This window comes from Berghia stephanieae, chromosome 5 (assembly GCF_034508935.2).
Source record: "Berghia stephanieae isolate SIO BIC M18660-M18661 chromosome 5, UCSD_Bste_1.3, whole genome shotgun sequence".
NCBI classification, from domain to species: Eukaryota; Metazoa; Mollusca; class Gastropoda; order Nudibranchia; family Aeolidiidae; genus Berghia; species Berghia stephanieae.
The window spans coordinates 78662081-78684580 of NC_088364.1; the positions used below are offsets into that span (position 1 = coordinate 78662081).

The 22500-nt window shown below is 34.7% G+C and overlaps 1 protein-coding gene across 1 annotated transcript in view; it reads left to right on the forward strand.

The window, feature by feature from the left end:
* Window positions 1-569: 569 nt before the first annotated feature.
* Window positions 570-22500, forward strand: part of LOC144973659 (uncharacterized) — a 27646-nt gene continuing 5715 nt past the window's right edge. The window contains exons 1-7 of the mRNA XM_078916386.1: window positions 570-968; window positions 6753-6913; window positions 12185-12341; window positions 14857-14961; window positions 15668-15862; window positions 18570-18721; window positions 20161-20378. Coding sequence (XP_078772512.1) covers window positions 797-968; window positions 6753-6913; window positions 12185-12341; window positions 14857-14961; window positions 15668-15862; window positions 18570-18721; window positions 20161-20378 — 1160 coding nt within the window. The 5' untranslated portion in view covers window positions 570-796. The remainder of the gene's footprint in view (window positions 969-6752; window positions 6914-12184; window positions 12342-14856; window positions 14962-15667; window positions 15863-18569; window positions 18722-20160; window positions 20379-22500) is intronic.

The following is a 22500-nucleotide window of genomic DNA, read 5'->3' on the forward strand; positions in this document are numbered from 1 at the left end:
TTTATTATTATTATTATTATTATTATTATCATCATCATCATCATCATCATCATCATCATTATTTATTATTATTATTATTATTATTATTATTATTATTATCATCATCATCATTATTATTATTTATTATTATTATTATTATTATTATTATTATTATTATTATTATTATTATCATCATCATCATCATCATCATCATCATTATTATTTATTATTATTATTATCATTCGAAGTTGACAGTCAATGTCTAGCGCCTGGTTCGACAGAACGCAACACCAGACTGAGGCGGTAGGCCATATATGTGTGTGATCATCGCCTAGAAATGGTATTATGAGGGAACTCATCATTCACTTTTTATTCATTTATCTATCTGTTTATATATCTATTTATTTATTTATCTATTTACTTATTTATTTATTTATCTATTTATTTATCTATTCATACATATATTTACTTATTTGGTTTTAGGCCCTATTAACAACAAAGCATATAAAATTCTTTAGGAACTAAAATGTAAAATTTAATATTGTATCTGCTCATATTCCCTTTAAATTCACTTTTCGTCATCCTTTCAGCCCGATTTAAGACTGGATTGAGGCGATGGATCACGTATGTGATATTTTGTTATAGTTAAGGTATTTGAAAAAGAGAACATTGTTTCCTACCTTATTTCATAAGGTGGAACAAAACAGAAGCAGTATCTACAAACCTGCTGTAAAACAGACTTGGACTGAAACAAAATAAATAAAAGTAAAATAAAACCAAAGACCACCCGAAGCCATCTTATCTGACAGCGTTAACGATGGCCATCTTGTTTTGGCTGTTTTTGGTGTCTGGACCCAGGGGTCTTATGATGTGGGTAGGCGCCAACAGCGTGATTCGCCAAAAGGAGGATTCAACGATACCGTTTGCTGCCTCTAGCACAACTGATGATGATCCTTGCCGCCAATCAGGAAATGAAACGTCATTCGTCGGTGAGTTTTCAACTTATTTAATCTTATTATATATTTGGAAAATTAGATTTTTTGTAACACTAAGGCTCCGAAACCACATGACCAATCGTCACCTTATTTTTCACGGTGTTTACGATTGACATCAAGATGGTTTGTGTGCATTATGAGATTGATTAGACATCGTGATGATTTTATAGAAAAACCAAGTTTGTTTCGTCAAGGACCATCAAAAATAGATGCCATCATTTTTAGCACACGGGTTGTCAACCTTCCAGTTAGCGAATATAACATTGAGGTGGGAGTACTTGCGTTGATTCGATACCAATTAGTGGTTCCTCTCATTGTTTTGAATACTGTCAATTTCTTAAAATTTATACAAACCATTTTCAGTTCTTAATATTGGGAATGAATTTCTACAATAAGAGAGCGAAATATAAGACATTAAATGCAGAAAATATATCTCTGTGCCCCCCCCCCCCCCCCAAAAAAAAAAAATCTCCACAAAGTTCTACGAGATCGAAAAAATGTATTGACAATAGGAATTGAGTTCAATTTTTGTTCAACAATTGAATCATGAATTTTGGGTTGATCATCATTGAGTTGACTTATCATTGAATGTGTGTGCACTGCTAAGCTTGTGTAAATATAATTCTATGTCTAATCCGGTCAGTCTAGTATGTAGCTGTTCATGCCGAAAATTGCATTTATAGCGGAAATAAATCACAATTGTCTTTGATTAATATATTAATATAATAAATAATATGTTTTATTGACGATGAATTTTAAAAATGTCTTGAGCATTTTTATAGGGCAATATCCACAAAACGTGCTCAAAGCGCTTTCCAAGGGATTGCCAATAGCAACACTTAACATATAGGATGAGCCATGACGCTTGTTAGTGATCTTACAATTTTTCCCCCCAATGAAACAACTCTGTTAACGTCGGGTACTCATTGTACACCTATGTGAAATAATTTGAGTAAAGGGCATGACGTAACTACAGTTACGCTATGATTAAAAGCCTTCTCCATGGACTCAAATATACATCGCGGCTAGAAATGATGCGAAAATGATCCGTCAATTTCAGGGCCAAAAAGAAATATTATGAAGACAGCCTGAAAAACGTCGGGCATTCGAGACAATTCTTTGCCTTGACCAAGGAACTGCTGGGACAACAGACGCAAGCAGCTCTCCCATCTTTAATCGATCGTGCAGATCTACCAACTCGCTTTGGTCAATATTTTAAAGAAAAAACGGATACCATCAGGAAAGAACTCTCATTTGAATCGATCCAAACAACATTTGACAAGTTTCATGATGATTTATTAACAATTTTTTAAAGATCACTGAAGCTGACTTACGTGACTGCATTATGTCGTCTCCAACTAAAAGTTGCGATTTAAACCCCGTAAATACTGCCATACTAAAAAAATGCATTGATGTAATTTTAACACCATTTACATGTATTGTTAATAATTCGTTGCAGTCAGGTGCTGTACCAGACATTTACAAAGTTGCTCATGTCAAACCCCTTTTGAAAAGACCTGATCTAGATAAAGAGAACTTAAAAAACTATCGCCCTCTCTCTAATCTTCCTTTTCTCTCTAAAATCTCAGAAAATCTTGTTTTGAAACAATTACTGTCTCATCTTTAAAATAATTGTCTTGAGGAAAAATTTCAGTCGGCTTATAGGCAGCATCATTCAACAAAAACCGCACTTGTTAGGGTTGTTAATGATCTCCTCTCTGTTATAGACAATGGTTCATGTTCTTTGCTGAATTTGCTTGACCTATCGTCTGCTTTTGATACTATTGATCACAGTCTTCTCCTCAAACGTCTTGAAATTACTTATGGCGTGTCTGGTGCAGCGCTTGATTGGTTTAGGTCATATTTGTTTAATGGTAAACAGATTATTACGGTGGATGAATATAGATCTGATGAAACCATTCTTGATTGTGGGGTTCTCCAGGGTTCAATACTTGGACACGTTCTTTTTGTTCTGTACGTTGGCCCTCTGTCTAAAATCATCAGAAGTTACGGTCTGTCTTACCATCAATACGCTGATGATACGCAATTGTACTGCGTTTCCAATACGAGAAATTTACAAGAAGAATCATCAGCCGATAGTAAGAATTGTATCCAAAGTGTTAAGAAATGGATGAATGAGAACAGACTGAAACTAAATGATGATAAGACGGAGGAGCTGCTTCATGACCTGCATTGGCTGCCTGTTGAGAAATGGATTAAATTCAAAATTTGGAACGCCTTACCACAGAGCATTCGTGAAAAAGAATCTTTGTCTATTTTTAAACGTTCGCTTAAAACATATCTGTTTCGTCTTTAGTAGATGGTAGGAGAAGCAAGATAGGTCTTCTGGTTTGTGTTGTGTTGTGTGTGTGTGTGTGTGTGTGTGTGTGTATGCTTGTGTGCGTGAATGAGTATGTTTCAGCCAAAGTAATTTGTAATTTGAGCGCTTAGAGTCTGGTGTCCCGGAGTTATAGTGCTATATAAGTTTTCAACATTATTATTATTATTATTATTAATATTATTTTTATTATATGAGCCGCTAAGAGCCTAGCTTGATCCTTGGATCTTCCGGTCCGGAAGAAAGTGTCATATAGACCGCATAGTCACAAATAATAAAGAAGAAGAAGAAGAAGAAGAAGAAGAAGAAGAAGAAGAAGAAGAAGAAGAAGAAGAAGAAGAAGAAGAAGAAGAAGAAGAAGAAGAAGAAGAAGAAGAAGAAGAAGAAGAAGAAGAAGAATTTTGATTTATTTTAACTCATATCTTACAGGTAAAACTAAGAATGTCCCCTAGGCTTGATATCGTTTCGATACGATTGGTAAATTATGCCAATAACAATTCCTTCTACTAGATACATACTAATTGCACGTGAATCAATCCGTAGTCCACGGTCACTTGAAAGGGGGGGGGGGGACAAAAAGGTTGGTCAAATTCACTTTAGTTGATAAGGGATATTAAGACTCATGATAGCTATAGTAATTTCCATTCATTTCTTTAAAGACAAGAATCAAATTGTTACATAATTAAATTGATTACTTTTGAATGAAATCGTGTCTGAAAATGAAGAACAGCCTGCTTCATCATGCACACGGCATCCACTCGACTATCACATTGAAATTGTCGAAAAAGTGTGGGAATAACTGGTATACTAACAATATTAATAATATATTATAGTGGCCGAGTGCTGGAAGCATTGCACTATGCCGGAAGGTCCCAGGTTCGAGCCCCCGGTTGAGGCAATCTCGTTTGTTTTTTGTTTTTTTGTTTTTTTGTTGTTTTTGTTTTGTTTTGTTTTTTTGTTGTTTTTTTTTCCTTGGGCAAGATTATTAACCCCCAACTTGCTTTGGACATGGGTGATTCCTGTTGACCTCACACATCCTGTTTGATGGGTTTTCTTTATTCCTTCATGGGAACGCCTGGGTGGCGGTAATTAATGATGTCGTGGCGAAAGGAGAAATAAATAATTAATTAATTTTTGAGAGTTTATAAAGCTACAAAAACGCTTTGGCTGTTTCCCACGAAAACATATTTTTTAAGTCTAGCAACCCAAAATGTTATAACCATTTTGTATTGGGATTATTTTCAAACTGACGTAAAGTTTTGTCCGTCACATCAATGATGAATCGCCTTGAATAACGTTCAGTTATCAATCTTGTTAAATAGATGTACACGGGCTGTAGGAATTGTCGTATGTTAATTAACACAGCATGATACAAATTAATGTCAGCTGAACAATGTCCACTGATAAACAGCTTTTTCATGCTTTGAATTAATGCTTTGTTTAATTATATAAAAACAAAAAACAAACAGACAAATAAAGAAAGAAAGAAGCAAATAGCAAACAAACAAGCAAAAAAGAAAACAAAAATAAAATCAAAACAAACAAACAAAAACAAAAAACACAACAACAAAAAACCCTCGACAAACGTATATTGAGAAAATCTATTTTAGTCTATTGTTCACCAGGGTGTGTTTGTTGATCAAAGCGGCTTACAAAGGGTCCCTAACAAACAGAAACATTTAATATGTAGGACAAGACATGACGTTTGTAGGGGATATTACCATTATTTTCGACAGATTTTCCCTGATTTTTCTAACGTTGATAACGGCCAGGTACTCATCATTTTACTTCTGAGTACGGTGATATAATGAGCATAAAGAGATTTTTCCAAGGACTCAACTATACGCTCAGATCGGGACGCGAACCCCGGACCTTCCGGTCCGAATGCGACTTTCATACAACTAAATCACAGCCGCTCAGTGCACTGCGTTAGAACACTCTCTAGAGGCTGATATCAGATCATCTAAACAGTAATTATTTTTCATCTTTAATGTTATATATATATATATATATATATATATTATATTCGTGGATAGCTCATACGGTAGAGTCACGCTCTTCCCGGCCAGGCGGAGTTGTCGTACCAGTAAGGTCGCGGGTTCAAACCCCCATCACCACCGCGGTATTTATTATATATATATATATATATATATATATATATATATATATATATATATATATATATATATATATATATATATATATATATATATATATATATATATATATATATATACATACATGAGTGATAAACTTACAATCAGAAAATTTTTAAAATAGTAAACAAAAATGAATATGATGGCTTCAAAAAATAACAAAATACCAAACAAACACGAAACGTTTCGGGCTCAAAACTCTTCTTCAACCAACAACAAATAACAATAACAACATAAATACATTACTTAAAAATCCAGATAGACGGCAGATCTCGATTTGGGTGTATCAGAGTTTATCCGTGTTTTAAAGTCATGTATTTATGTTGTTATTATATTTGTTGTTGGCTGAAGGAGGATTCTGAGCCAGATACGTTCAGTGTTTGGTATTTTGTTCTTTTTTTCTTTTTTTTTGGAAGCTGTTATATTTATTTTTGTTTATGACTTTTTACAATCCACAGCTTCTAGCAGCCTAGCATCAATCACAAAATGTGGGACTTGATCTTCAACATCCCGATCAGCTCCTATAGATAGTATGCGCTTGGCTAAGAAGCTCACAACATTGCCATCCGGAAGTATAACGGACCATCACACAAAACTATGTGTAACCCTAAACGTTTATAGTCTGGTTAATACAGTTTAGTGAGAATTACTCATAAACGCGGATGGCAAAAAAAAACAATAACAAATACCCGAGTGACGTCAATTTCATTCTATCTATAGGTAAACTTATGTAATAACAACTGGAAAATGTTTGAGGAATATCTTTATAGCTCAAACAGTTTCAGTTCTTATTTTCATCGGTTTGCAAAACATTAGCAGTACCACTGGATTTTTGAATTTCATTATAGCTCTACATGTGACTTTAATGAGGCAGGCGCACAAGATAATTATTTTAAAATGGGTGTGAATGTGATTACAGGTAAACAGGAGGTCTGCGGTTCAAGCCCTAGTCTAGGATTATGACTTTGTGTTTTCCTTTCTGCTTTATTTGGCACTCGCATATTCATACTTATTTTTTTTACATTTTCTAACTTCGATGTAAAGAAATAAAGGAATGAAAAGAAAACATGTGCGTGAGAGAGGAATTAAGACCAAAACCATAACAACAACAAAAATGGAATTGTGATCAATTAAAATACATAAATAGTAAAGGAAGATTATGTCTCCCCAACGATTTTATTTTTAAAAACACTTTGGCAATCGTCATGGATTTTGAGCTCATTAGCAAAAATAGCAAAATTGATTGTGTCTCTCTCTAATTGAATGTTCAATATCCCTTCTCAGAAGACGGAGGTAATAATGTTACAACCATCGTCATCAACTGTACCGGCATCATCCTTGACATCTCTGAAAACAGTCAAAGCAGTTCCGGTTCTAGCAGCAAAAAACGCGGTGGCTATGGCAACGGGAGGATAAAAAAGGATGACTACGAACTGTATATGTCGGTGAGTTTACCATTTCATGATTCAAAAACAAATCTTAAGTTGACTCATAATCATATAACAAAGTATAGTCTGAATTGGTTGGAATTAAATATTGGTGGAATATAATATGTCCACAAATAGTAACGAATTCTATCATTTATGACCGACGTGTACATGTTTGCAGGTCTGATAACCCAAATTGCTAAGGGCTCATTGTTGTAATAGAAATGCTCTCAAATCGACGCAAAATATTGGCCAGCACATCAATATTAAATCAAGTCCATAGCTGCGTTCGGTCATCAGATATGTAAACATGTGCACATCGTTTTTGGCCCACCGCTACATGCCCATGTTTTGTGGGGATAATTTAAAATTTGAAAAGTAAATTTATATTTGACTCTTGTGACCATTTGGCTAAGCTTATAAATATGTTCTGTTAAGGAGGGAGATTGTAGTATGTATAAAATAAATTTAAAAACCCAAAAAATTTGAGTTTTTATATCGCGCAATATCCACTAAATGTGCTCAACGCACTGTACAACAGCAACACTTAACATGTAAGACGAGACATGACGCCTGTTAGGCGGTAGTACAATTTTATTTTTCGGACAGATACAAAGCTGTTAACGGCCATGTCCTCATTTTACACCTGAGTACGATAAGAGAACGTGAGTAAAGAGCCTTTTCTAAGGACTCGACTATTTGCCGCGCAGAGCAGGACTCGAACCCAGGACTTTCCGATGCGAAGGCGAGTGTCATACCACTAGATCACATAGCCGCACATATTTAAGTGAAACAAGAGGGAAAAAAACATCTTTCTGATCGTTATCACGTGAAATTAACTATATGACATCTGATTCGTTCGGACATGATAACACAGTGAAATGGTGAGTCACTTGTATTATCATTACAAGACCCCTGATGGTAGTGGTCCATATTGGGTAAAGACGCCAGGTATTCAAATTGGTGGTTGGGGGGGGGGGGATCCCACAAGTTGTACTTTCAATTTATTTGGACCGACGTATGTGCACCCATCTCCAGGTCTGACAACCGACAGCACTTTTGGGCTTAATTTAACATCGTTGTCATGGACAATGACTTTGCGTCGTTTTGAAAACATTTCCATTACAATGAGACCATAACGATTTGGGACATCAGACCTGCAAATAAGAACTCATCGATTATTGCCAATTTTCGCATTATTTCCAAGAAATAGTTTGTCGAAAACATGGGCTGTTTACTAAAACAACCGAACTGAACAAAATCGGAACAGATAAAACAAAAAATAAACACCCCCACCCCACCCAACCCAATAAAAGACAAAGTTGAACGGCATGTAAATAACTTTAAGCAAGTAAACAGAGACCAAAATCAAACCTATAGGGAATAACTATCAGAGTCGATGTATTATTTATTTAGATCAGATTATATTATTGCATTGAATAGCCTAACTGAGGTCAAAACATTCAACTCGCAACACAGCATCGTAGGGGTGCTATTGAAAAATCCATAGATGAACAGCATTCGTTTGACGTCCGTCAACTATCTGGACGATATAACCTTCGATATGGCCGATTTTTATCGAATTCTCTACATGATACCATAACCATAAGTTCAAGGCAAAGCCAAAAGCCACCGTAAATAAATGCCGACAGACATACCAGCTGGCTTTCCATCTTGTGAACATTTATCACAATGTTTTATTAGAGTGACATTTTTCAACACAACGATTTTTTAGAAACAATTTGTTGTAAAAAATGCGGAAATCTTAAATCTTATCCGCTGATTGGCCTGTTTTCGAGATATAATGGCAATTTTTTCAGACAGAAACAACATTTCTAATGGCTTGATAGTCATTTCACGCCTGAGTACGGTGAGAGAAAGTGAGTAATAATAATAATAAAAATAATAGTAAAAATAATAATATTAATATTAATAATAATAATAATAATAATAATAATAATAATAATAATAATAATAATAATAATAATAATAATAATAATAATAATAATAATAATAATAATGCGCTCAATCTCGTGTAAAACACAAGCTCTGGACACTTTACAATTTACAGAGCCTTTTCTAAGGAATCAACTATGCATCGCTCAGAGCGGTACTCGAACCCAGGACCTTCCGATCCGAAGGCGAGTGTCATACCACAAGACCACATAGCCGCAGCTTTTTATTATTTATTTTTTTCATCCTGACCTTTTGGCTTTAAAATCCATTATTTTATCTGGTTTATTCCCACATGTCAGGTCATATAAAATAATGTAACTATTTAAATCATTGTCCTAAAAAAATAGCATCATTGACAGCGTTTTCACCATAACCACAGGGTCGCTTAGATCTGTTATCGAGTTAATCTGCCCTAATTTATCTAACAGCTTGAACTTTACTCGTTTCCGATTGCATTATACAAATTGACTCGTCTACAGTTTATTGATACGGTTTGCTTGCTAAGTCTTTATTGATCAGAAATTGAATTCTTTTATCAATCGATAATTTCCCAATTTTTATTTTAAAGATTGCGCTCAGTGACTTTTGTAGATCAGCTAACCCCAGGTTTTTTTTTATCATAGGCTCGTTCTTATGTAAACAGATTCAAGCCTTAGTCCATCCGTGACTCATTCATTTTGATAAAGTAAATGTAAAATGCCGGGCGGATTTAATTCTCGCCTTACCAACTATAGGAAAATCGTCACATTCTTTACGATACAACCAATATTATTTTTCGTATTCAAATTTCTTTTCTACATCATAAAATTTAAAGAAAATTAACAGCGTGTTGTAGAGCATGTTTTGTTAAAGAAATTATTTATCACAAGAACTTTACTGCTATTGTGTTTGAGTGATAAAAAATATATTTTTGTGTTAGTTGGGTGTGCAGTTTTGGGGAAAATCCTGAAAATGGCTGGTAAGGAGAGGGTTAAAAAAAGCAAAGTAACATTTCCGAACTGACAAAGCCTTTGAGTCGAGATCCATCGAAATACTTGACAAAACATCCTCCGACATGAAATTTAAAAGATTCTATTTTCTTTTTCATCGCCAGAGGGAAATTTGTCTTTAGGGTCTATTTCAATGGAAGACTTCCACAACCGTCGTTGCGCAGCGCCACAAAGAGAGCTGGGGCGAGATGACTTTGCTCAAGGATATACACGGCAGACGGGAGTCAAACCGGAGCCTGTGTTAACGTATAGCCTAACGCTGGAATTTGTCTTTTGACGTCATTAGTGAACTGCTACTACCTACAACCTATGCCCCATTATCTTTTTAAAAACCCGACCAATTGACCATCATTTACTAATGACTCACTTCGTTGCTTAATAATAATCCATTGCCATTATTCCATGTCTATGTTGCTAATGAGTAGAATGGAACAATAATATTATGAATTACGTCAACTTTCTCGTTATAAAGCAGTTTATGAACCTCACTCCCATTTTGATAATAACCAGTTTATACCCTTTGACAGTTGTTGCTCATCGTATTATGGCAGCTTTTGCTGTGCTAATGACAATTAGCACATCATGGCTTGTCTTGCATACAAACACGCATATAGATACACAGTAACTTTCAGTAACACACATTCAACCAACACACACTGTCCCTGACCTCATGAAGAACCAAAGACTTGAACTCTGATAGAAGTAGTGGAATACCCAAATTATTGCAAAATAAATGATGTAATCGGTAATCTTTTTTTTAATAAGGGGGGGGGAGGAATAACATGTGCAAATGGTCACCCATTAAGAGCATTTTATAGATTTCAAATCGGCCATATCGAAGGTTATATCGTCCAGATAGTTGACGGACGTCAAGATAATTGCAATGAACCAGACATCTACTCTAGCCGATCGTATTAGAAGAAGAAAAAGAAGAAGAAGAAGAAGAAGAAGAAGAAGAAGAAGAAGAAGAAGAAGAAGAAGAAGAAGAAGAAGAAGAAGAAGAAAGAAGAAGAAGAAGAAGAAGAAGAAGAAGAGAAGAAGAAAGAAGAAGAAGAAGAAGAAGAGAAGAAGAAGAAGAAAGAAAGAAGAGAAGAAGAAGAAGAGAAGAAGAAAGAAGAAGAAGAAGAAGAAGGAAGAAGAAGAAGAAGAAGAAGAAGAAGAAGAAGAAGAAGAAGAAGAAGAAGAAGAAGAAGAAGAAGAAGAAGAGAAAGAAGAAGAAGAAGAAGAAGAAGAAGAAGAGAAGAAGAGAAGAAGAAGAAGAAGAAGAAGAAGAAGAGAAGAAGAAGAAGAAGGAGGAGAGAGGAGGAGAAGAGAAGAAAAGAAGAAGAGAAGAGAGAGAAGAAGAAGAAGAAGAAGAAGAGAAGAAGAAGAAGAAGAAGAAGAAGAAGAAGAAGAAGAAGAAGAAGAAGAAGAAGAAGAAGAAGAAGAAGAAGAAGAAGAAGAAGAAGAGAAGAAGAAGAAGAAGAAGAAGAAGAAGAAGAAGAAGAAGAAGAAGAAGAAGAAGAAGAGAAGAAGAAGGAAGAAGAAGAAGAAGAGAAGAAGAAGAAGAAGAAGAAGAAGAAGAAGAAGAAGAAGAAGAAGAAGAAGAAGAAGAAGAAGAAGAAGAAGAAGAAGAAGAAGAAGAAGAAGAAGAAGAAGAAGAGAGAAGAAGAAGAAGAAGAAGAAGAAGAAGAAGAAAGAAGAAGAAGAAGAAGAAGAAGAAGAAGAAGAAGAAGAAGAAGAAGAAGAAGAAGAAGAAGAAGAAGAAGAAGAAGAAGAAGAAGAAGAAAAGAAGGAAGAAGAAAGAAGAAGAAGAGAAGAAGAAGAAGAAGAAGAAGAAGAAGAGAGAAGAAGAAGAAGAAGAAGAAGAAGAAGAAGAAGAAGAAGAAGAAGAAGAAGAAGAAGAAGAAGAAGAAGAGAAAGAAGAAGAAAGAAGAAAGAAGAGAGAAGAAGAAGAAGAAGAAGAGAAGAAGAGAGAAGAAGAAGAAGAAGAAGAAGAAGAAGAAGAAGAAGAAGAAGAAGAAGAAGAAGAAAGAAGAAAGAAGAAGAAGAAGAAGAAGAAGAAGAGAAGAAGAAAAGAAGAAGAAGAAGAAGAAGAAGAAGAAGAAAAGAAGAAGAAGAAGAGAGAAGAAGAAGAAGAAGAGAAGAAGAAGAAGAAGAAGAAGAAGAAGAAGAAGAAGAAGAAGAAGAAGAAGAAGAAGAAGAAGAAAAAGAAGAAGAAGAAGAAGAAGACTATGCGTAACCTTAAACGTTTATAGTCTGTTAGAGAGACTTCAGTGAGAACTAATAACTCACTATGCCTGTCTAAAAACAAGGAGCTGAATGACGTCGACTCTATTCATTCTATATTATTATTTCCAATCAGATAATAGACCCGGTACGGTTTAGCCTCCATGTTGGGGTGTTGCCCATCCTTAGCCTGGCCGTCGTCTCGTTCAGCAGGGAGAAGGTCATTGCAGACAGTACCTGTTACATGATCACTATCAACGTCCTCGAGTTCTTTTGCTCTTTTCTCAATGCTGGTAAGTTGGATTTTGTTATTGCTTTCCTAATGATGAATCTATAAGCATAAAAGTAAAAGTGTTGGCATATTCAAGTCGAATGGATGTAAGTATGTATATACTCGTATATATATATATATATATATATATATATATATATATATATATATATATATATATATATATATATATATATATTATAGATTCAGAATTATATTAACATTTAGATTGTTATCATTATCATTGTTATTGTTGTTGCTAATGTTATCATCATCATCATCATCATCATCATCATCATCATCATCATCATCATCATCATCATCATCATCATCACCATCATCATCAGAAGCAGCATAATAATGATCATAATAATAATAATAATAATAAGAAGAAGAAGAAGAAGAAGAAGAAGAAGAAGAAGAAGAAGAAGAAGAATGATGATGATAATAATAATAATAATGATAATAATAATAATAATAATAATAATAATAATAATAATAATAATAATAATAATAATAATAATAATAATAATAATAATAATAATAATAATAATAATAATAATAATAAATAATAATAATAATAATAATAATAATAATAATAATAATAATAATAATAATAATAATAATAATAATAATAATAATAATAATAATAATAATAATAATAATACAGTCCACTCCGAATAATCGTAGATCGGTTAATCGCAACATTTCCTTAGAAACGGAGTTAATTCTATATAAATGTTACTGGTTAATTGCAACAAACTTCGGTTAATAGCAACAAATGTTCGCCCTCAAATAGTGATACATTCAAGAAATTAGTCAAATAAAATATCATGATATCATCATGGAAGAAATCGTGGCAGGTTGAAAAATCGAGAGTGAGTGGGATTTATGCTACAGTAGTGTATCACCACTCTTTTAGAGACAAAACAGGTAGACAATGACAGTTGTAAAGAGAGACTGAGTGATATCCTTTGTTTTGGGATTGACAACTGTGCATTGTGACAAATGTGTTTGGTGAGAGCTTATTGTCTCTCATCGCGGCTAATCTCTTTGACTCTTGCAAATGTTGAGAACAAAAGAGTGAAAGTGAATCAAATTTGAATATGTTGACTTACATCAAAGCTGCTTTTGCTTGATAAAATCTATGCAGATTCACCATATGGTTTTTATTTCAATCATATTGCTCAGTCTGTGGTGGACTAATATCAATATTTACAACTACAGTTTGAGTTTACCATATATGTGTAAAATGTTGCAAAAGTGTTCTGGAAACTCAAATTCGATTAATTGCAACTTCGATTAATAGAAACATTTTCGATGATCCCAAAGTGTTGCGATTATCCGGAGTGAACTGTAATAATAATAATAATAATAATAATAATAATAATAATAATAATAATAATAATAATAATAATAATAATAATAATAATAATAATAATAATAATGATAATAATATTAATAATGATAAGAAGAAGAAGAAGAAGAAGAAGAAGAAGAAGAAGAAGAAGAAGAAGAAGAAGAAGAAGAAGAAGAAGAAGAAGAAGAAGAATAGATCTTTATTGTCCATCTATCATTACTATCACGCAGAAACTAGAAGATCAGTTGCACAATGTATTTATCCAGTCATCCGGAGGACTGGTTTAACACTACCAAGAAGATAAGAACCAATATTTCGACAATACAGTATTGTTCCCTATTGTGAAGCTTATTAACACATAATAATATGCCTGTACTTCCGTACTCTGAAAAAAAAAAAAAAAAAAAAAAAAAAAAAACAACAACAACACGTTTTTGAAATTTGACCAGAAAAATCGTCCTTTCAATAACGATCAGTTAAAATGACCCTCATTTTATCAAAAATTCTCAAACCAGGGAATTACGGATGGCTTTTCTGCCCATATCTTTAAATAATTTTTTTTAAAACATTATATCAGAGTACGGGTCCCGATAGCTCAGTTGGTAGAGCACTCGCTTTACATACAAAGGTACCAAGATCGATCACGAGTGAAGTCGAGATCTTTTACTAGCACCCCTCCTGTCCAACCAACAGTGATTGGGTAGCTGGGCCCGTAAGATCTGGCGGAAAGTACTCAAGAAGGTTAGCAAGAAATTGCTATTGTTTGTTTCACGCTATAGAAATCGCCATAAAATCCGGCTCCTTGGGTTTAATGGCTCTGAATAACTCAGGCTATGTGGTCTAGTGGTATGACACTCGCTTTCGGATCGGAAGGTCCTGGGTTCGAGCCTCGCGCTCGGCGCATAGTTAAGTCCTTGGAAAAGGCTCTTTACTCACACTCTCTCACCGTACTCAGGTGTAAAATGAGTACCTGGCCGTTAACAGCGTTGTCTTTGTCAGAAAAATTGTAATATCGCCTAACAGGCGTCATGTCTCGTCCTACATGTTAAATGTTGCTGTTGACCAGGGATCCCTTGTAAAGCGCTTTGAGCACATTTAGTGAGTATTGCGCTATATAAAGCTCAGTTTAAGGCAGTTTATACTACATTTCAAACCTTCCGCCCCTTTTTTCCCCCAGTTTTATACGTGCTTAGATACAGCTTGGAAAATGCTAAGACAAACCAGATGTACATTGCATGGATCTTGCTAAGTAACTATGGAATCGTGTGTGGTCGAAGAACCGGTAAGTGGAGAGAGATTTCATTTTTGATTCTTTTACCCGAGACTGAAATACAGGGATAGAAAAGTTCGAGAGTGGCAAAAGAGTTTTAATTGCAGAATCTAGATCTAATCAAGATCAGCCCATGTCAAGTCGATAAACATCCTCTCACTCATATTTATTTGGAATATTTTTTTTAACGAAATAACAATAGTCAAATAGAATTAAGACTGGACGCTTCATTTAATCAGCAGCAACAAAAATGATGAATGAAACACCCAAGACGAATAAGATGTGTTTTGCCTTAACATTGCCATTCTCTCATCTCTCATTCGTATTTATTTAGTTTTTCAGTCATCGTGCTTTGTTGACAAAGGGGAAACCCGAAACGTCCACATTAACTGTCTTTGATGATCAAATCGAAGCTTCCATTCCATTTGACTGTTGTTTTACATTTCTTCGAGCTTCAAGCAGAAACATTTGCATTATATTTTGCTCTATAATATCCATTATTTGTTTATTTATTTATTTATTTATTTATCTACTTTTTATTTATTTATTAATTCTTTTATTTATTTATTTATCTTTTTTTTATTCATCTATTTATTTATTTATTTATTTAATTATTTATTTATTTTTTATCTACTTTTTTATTTATTTATTAATTCTTTTATTTATTTATTTATCTATTTTTTATTTATTTATTTATCTATTTATTTATTTATAACAGTATACCTCCTCACCATGGTACTGTGTATCCAGAGGTTCATAGCTGTGACGTCACCAATGAAGTCCCGACAGCTGCTGTCCCATTCTATCCGTAACATCGTGCTCTCATCGACCATTTTGGTCACGTTCACAGCTCACGTTTATCTGGCCCTTATGTATGACATCCAACATGCTGGCGGCGGTGCTTACTATATGGGTATGTGATATGTGTGCTCTCTTTACCCTCAATTCATCTCCTCCTCCTCCTCCTCCTCCTCCTCCTCCTCCTCCTCCTCCCCCTCTTCCTTCTCCTCCTCCTCCTTCTCCTCGTTCTCCTCTAATATTTTTTTTTAAAAAAAACGTCCTTCCGCGGGGCATCGCGAGGCGCCGTCGCCGAGGCATTCCATGAGGGAAATTATATAGATAATATTTCAAACAAACGTCTGATGTCAACAGGAATCACCAAGGTTGTCCAAAGTGAGCAGATTCGGGGTAAATAATCTTGCCCAAGGAAAAAAAAACCCGAAAGTGACCGACCTTGGTTCGAACCCGATACCTTCCGGGTCACAATGCAATGCTTTAACCACTCGGCATTCTTCTTCTTCTTCTTCTTCTTCTTCTTCTTCTTCTTCTTCTTCTTCTTCTTCTTCTTCTTCTTCTTCTTCTTCTTCTTCTTCTTCTTCTTCCCATCCTTTCCCTTTTTATTTCCCTTCTTTCATATTTTATTAGTCTTATCATTGTTATTTTCTTCCTCCGTCTTTTGGTTTTATTTTTGATCCTATCTATTTACTTTGATATTGTGGCAATCCTGTACACAACGGTATTCTTCTAGGTCACCCCCTTCAGTCATTGAATTCCTTGCTCCCATCAAATCTAAGTTTTAGGCCGTAATTGCAAGTTTGTTTTTATACCAAAACAATTCACTTTTTTTATAATTTAAATTCTAACTTTAGTTTATTCCATAATTCATAAAATGCTTTCTATCTATAATTATAAACACATTACTGATATTTGACGTCATTAATAATGTAGACGAGAGAAAAAAATCAATTGCTCAATTAGGATCGAAATTATATTTTTACAGCCCCTGATTATATCTAAGATATGATTCAACCCCCCCCCCCCCCCCCCCCCCTTTTTTTCTCCCTCAATGTCATTAACATTTTGTTTCAGGTCTGCGTAATCCCGAATCGTTTTGAAATTGATTAAATGTATAAATTAATTATCCAAATAGCCTTCGCTGGGTCACGATAGAAAGCTTTGATTTTCTTTTTATCTCTTCGATGATTTAATCTTAATGAAGAATAAATAACTTGATGACAGCACACCACGAAAGCTAAGGATTGTCGTGCCTTTCATCGTGATTTGAAAGCTTGCCTTTTTCGAGATTAAAGCAAGGTATTCTTATCAAGTTGGCGTTGACATAAACAAGGCTGCAGGGTTTATTTCAAGTCGAATGTGACGCAATAACAGGGTCATTTCACTTTATGTAGTTCGTTGAAGTCGAAAATAAGAATTCATAACAAAACATAATATGTATGTATGTGTATATATATATATATATATATATATATATATATATATATATATATATATATATATATATATATATATATATATATATATATATAGTTGAATAGATTGATTTATCAAAACATATTTTGTAGTTCTGGAATGATTCGTGGATCAAACTAAAAAAAAGAGCTTTTTTATAGCGCAATATCCACTACATGTGCTCAAAGCGCTTTACAAGCGGCCCCTGGTCAACAGCAATATTTAACATTCAGGACGGGACATGACGCCCGTTAGACGAAATTACATTTTTTTTTCGGACAGAGACAACGCTGTTAACGGCCAAGTACTCATTTTACACCTAAGTACGGTGAGAAAATGTGAGAAAAGATCCTTTTCCAAGGACTCAACTATGCGCCGAGCGAGGCTCGAACCCAGAACCTTCCGATCCGAAAACAGGTGTCATACCACTAGACCACATAGCCGCAAACTTCATTTGATCATCCTTTAAAGGACTTGTAGAGTTCAACATCTAGAATGCGTAATAATGCAATGAATTTCAAATAATACACGCTATGTGGGTTTGTTTGACGCTCGCCTTCGGACCAGAAAGTCAATGGTTCGAGTCCTGCTCTGAGCGACGCATATTTGAGTCCTTGGAAAAATATCTTTACTCATCTTTCAGTCTTCTCGTGTGTAAAATGAATACCTGGCCGTCCACAGCGTTGTCTCTGCCGGAAAAAATGGTAATATTGCTTGCTTAACAGACGCCATGTCCGTGCAATTTATTAAGTGTTGTTGTTGATTAGGGGTCCCTGTAAAGTGCTTTGAGCACAAATAGTGGATATTGCGCTTTATATATAAATGCTCGAGTTTTACATTTATCCCTTTTCAATGTTTTTGGTCAATAGATAGTGTACGCTTGGCTAAGAAACTCACAACATTGCAATCCGAAATTATAACTGACCAACACACAAAACTATGTGTAACCATGAACTTTTATAGTCTGGTTAACACAGTTTAACGAGAATTACTCATAAACGCGGATGGCAAAAAGCAATAACAAAGACCTAAGTGACGTCAAAGTCATACTATCTAAAGATAACTTGTGCTATATTTGCCATCTCTGGCATCGAAGCAATGATAATAACATAGCCATTTATTGTGAGATCGTTCTTTGATGTCAACATATCATGTTATTATCACCATCATCATCATCTTCATTATCATTATCATCATCATCGTCATCACCATCATCAACATCATCATCATCATCATCCTCGTCATCATTATCATTATCTTTTCTTCTGTTTCTCTTTCATATTTTAAGATGTTTCACAAATTAGTCTATCAAACTAGTGCTAACTCAGAGCAACTCTTTTTCTTGATATTTTCACTCATTTCCATTTTAGCCAGGACCACTATGTACAGTAAAAACGTTTTCATTTTTGATTGCCTGGGCTACATCACAAAGACTGTGTTCTCCTACGTCCCTCTCCTCGCAAGTCTGGTGATCAACATCATTCTTATATTCGTTATGAAAAGACACAATCAGCAAGTCAAGGTAACGAATTCTTTATGTTATCCAGCCTACATCATCTTTTTGCATTGTTGAAACATATTATCTACTATGATCCCAAAATTGTCGAAAAGTTTCAAACTCTCGACTTTTTGAAATGTTGAATGTACGAAATGAAATTTGTTCTTGAAAAATAATAATTTTAAATCTCATTTGGATTACTTATCGCACTAATAGGATTCAATAGTCTGATGTCACGTCGCCCAGCAACGAGCAGCTTGGTTCTAAACAAAGAAAATCGGTACTTTTTATTCTCCATGCTGGCTAGAACTTTTTCACGTGTCATGTAATCAGAATGTATAAAAGTCAAAACATGATCAGATGTATCATGTTTTTCTCCTATGGACACACTTTTATGCTCGTTGGAGAAGTATTTCATAAGGTCGCCCGCTATTGTTCCGATAGTTTAGAACCAGTTGCTAAGTTACTATGCGTCATTACGAGGGAAGTGACGTCACGACTGTTGAAGGCTATTTTTGTCAGAGCTGAGAGTTGCCATGTCATTTTATGCTTTTTAGATTTTGGTTTTTAAACTCCCTTCCACGACATGTGGTCATAATGTAAACATAAGATTCTTGTATTTATTACAATGATTTCGTATCAACATAAAGTATTTTGTTGACTTCATTTCGACGGCTTAAACAACTATTGTTCTGCAGTTATAATTGTAAGGATCAAGAAAAAATACCTGGCATAGTTTAATCAGAAATCACTTCTTGCTCCTATCTTCCATTACGTGAAATACATTTCTATGAAATCACATCGCAAGAGCATGCGTCCTTAGAACATTACATAATCGATAAAATGACACCACTAGAACATGCGTACCTACAACGTTACATTCATTTCAATACAATGACATACATCTCTACAATGCTACATACAATGTCGCACAAGGGTTTGTCTAGAGCATGCATACCTACAACATTACATAATGTTTATACAATGACATCACTAGAACATGGGTACCTACAACGTTACATATATATTTCATACAATGACATCTCGAGAACATGGGTACCTACAACGTTACATATATATTTCATACAATGACATCTCGAGAACATGGGTACCTACAACGTTACATATAATATTTACATACAATGACATCACTGGAACCTGGGTACCTACAACGTTACATATATATTTCATACAATGACATCACTGGAACATGGGTACCAACAACGTTACATATATATTTCATACAATGACATCACTGGAACATGTGTACTATAATAATATGTCTTTACAAGAACATACTTACGTTACAGGCATGCCTGTGCAATGACATCACCAAAAATGGTTGCCTACTACGTTAACATGTAAATCTGTATAATGATATTACTAGAACATAATGTGTACGTGACCAGAGCATGCGAGCTTACAACGTTACATACATTTCTATACAATAATGCTATCACCAGAACATGCGAAGTTCCAAGGACGATGCGGCCAAATCCAAACAAGACCGTCAAATGACGTGGATGATCCTGGTATCCACTCTGTCCTTCACCATTCTGTCTATCCCCTCCAACATCAACTACATGATATCCACCATTGATGACGGCTACGGGCAACAGAAACAGGACCACTATCTCTTTAAGTTTATCCAGGGAATTGTCAATGCTCTGCAGACTGTTGCGTAAGTGTCTTCTTTCTCGCTCTCCTCTTCTCACCCTCGTCCCTCTTAATTCTTCTTCTTCTTCTTCTTCTTCTTCTTCTTCTTCTTCTTCTTCTTCTTCTTCTTCTTCTTCTTCTTCTTCTTCTTCTTCTTCTTCTTCTTCTTCTTCTTCTTCTTCGTTTTCTTCTTTCTCTCCTGTCAAACGAGGAATTGTATTGTTGGGGATTTTTCATTTGATTTCCAACTGCTTTGAATGATACTGAATCATTATCATCCAATCATTACCTTTCATACGACTTATATTTTGTAGTAGTATGACACTTAGCTGATGATCTGAAGGTCACTGGTTCCAGTCCCACTGTGGGCGGCGCAAAGTTGAGTTGACTAAAAAGGTGTCTTTGTTCATAAATTCTAACCGTGCTCAGGTAGAAAAGATCACATGGGTAATAACATGAACTTGAGTATTTATATAGAGCATTATTCACTAAAAGTAATCAAAGCGCTTTATCCCAGCCAACTGAAACACTTAACATACAGGTTGAGACTTGACTTAAGGCGATATTACTATTATTTTTCGACGGAGGCAACTATGTTAACAGCCAGGTACTCATTTTACACCTGAGTTAAGTGAGAAAATATGAGTAAAGAGACTTTTTCAAAGACTTAAAGTTGCATCGCTCAAAGAGGGACTCGAACCTACAGGTCCGGAAGTGATTGTCTTACCACAAGACCCCAAAGTGACACAAAGAAAAAACAACACAAACAACATAATACCATGGTTATCTTTGTCGCAATGAAGCACCCAACTCGCGTCATGTCATGTCTTTCATGTGTTGTTGTTGTTTTGTGGGGGTCATTGTAGAGGCGTTTTGAATACATTTGGTGGATAGTGCGCTTTCAAAGTTTTCTGGGTTATTTGTTTTTCCAAACTGCCTGTACTAGAAGAATGCAACAGACTAGACCGCGAAGAATGACGAGCCATTTTCATTCGACCTCTTATGAGATGACACAGGAAGTAAAGTGAAGTACTGCTCACGATATGACATAAAATGAATTATAGTCTTTTTGTGAAGGATATCTGGGATTGGGAAAGAAAAGAGCAATATTTGACAAACAAATAGCTTATTTACACACGACAGCTGAAGCATAGTCTAATTTCTAATTAAAAGACTAAAAGCAATTAGTGGTTTGTGTTTTGACAGTATAATTTCTAATCAAAAGACTAAAAACAGTCAGTCTTTGTTGCCAGTGTTACAGTCGGCTGTTGTTTCATTTAGATAGAGACGTTGAGATAATGAAGAATCTTATTATTGGAATGGACATTTAAAAAAATAATAAACCAAAGGAGAATATGTAAGGATACACAATTAGTGGTCTGCCTAATTTGTTCTTGGGGACCGTGGAACTTAATTGGATTATTTGTTCAGGTAATAAGAAATATAGAATTAACGATATAGAACAGAACTGTTGTCTGTTCTTAGAAAATAAATCAATAGGTCTAATGATATGTCCATAGATAAAAGAAATAAATAAAAAGGGCGTTGTCTTTAAGACAGGCTCTGGGCAGTCTGGTTTTGAGCCATTTGAAATAATTGCATTGAACGTAACATTGTCAGCTAATCATCAGGACAGTGAATGCCATTAACAAAATATAAATTACCCAGTATATGGTAAACTATTTGATGGTGATAAATTTGAGTTGATAATTGACTATAGTAGATCTTTGGTCAATCAAAACACGGATCTGAAACAAACCCTCCATGCCCACTCGGACAAACATAACTGATTGTTCACAAACAATAGAATGAAGGAAGAAGACTTCTCTATTCTCTTGGTTATTGTTTTCAGGTGGTTAGCTCTCGCTAGATTCGCCCAATCCGATTATAAACGTTTAAGGTTACACAGAGTTCGCTGTAATGCTGACCTGCCTACTTGTAATTCTAGAAACCCGTAGTTTATAAAGCGGAAAAATAAGTTCTTTATACAGCTTTATAAATGACCAATTTGTCCCAGCAAAACATTAAAATTTGCTTCAAAAAGTTTTTGATAATTGTATTATGGCACTCAAATGATATTTTGAAATTTTCTATTGAATTAAAAATGCAAATTTTGCTCTGCTGTTAAGAGTAAAAATTCGTCATTC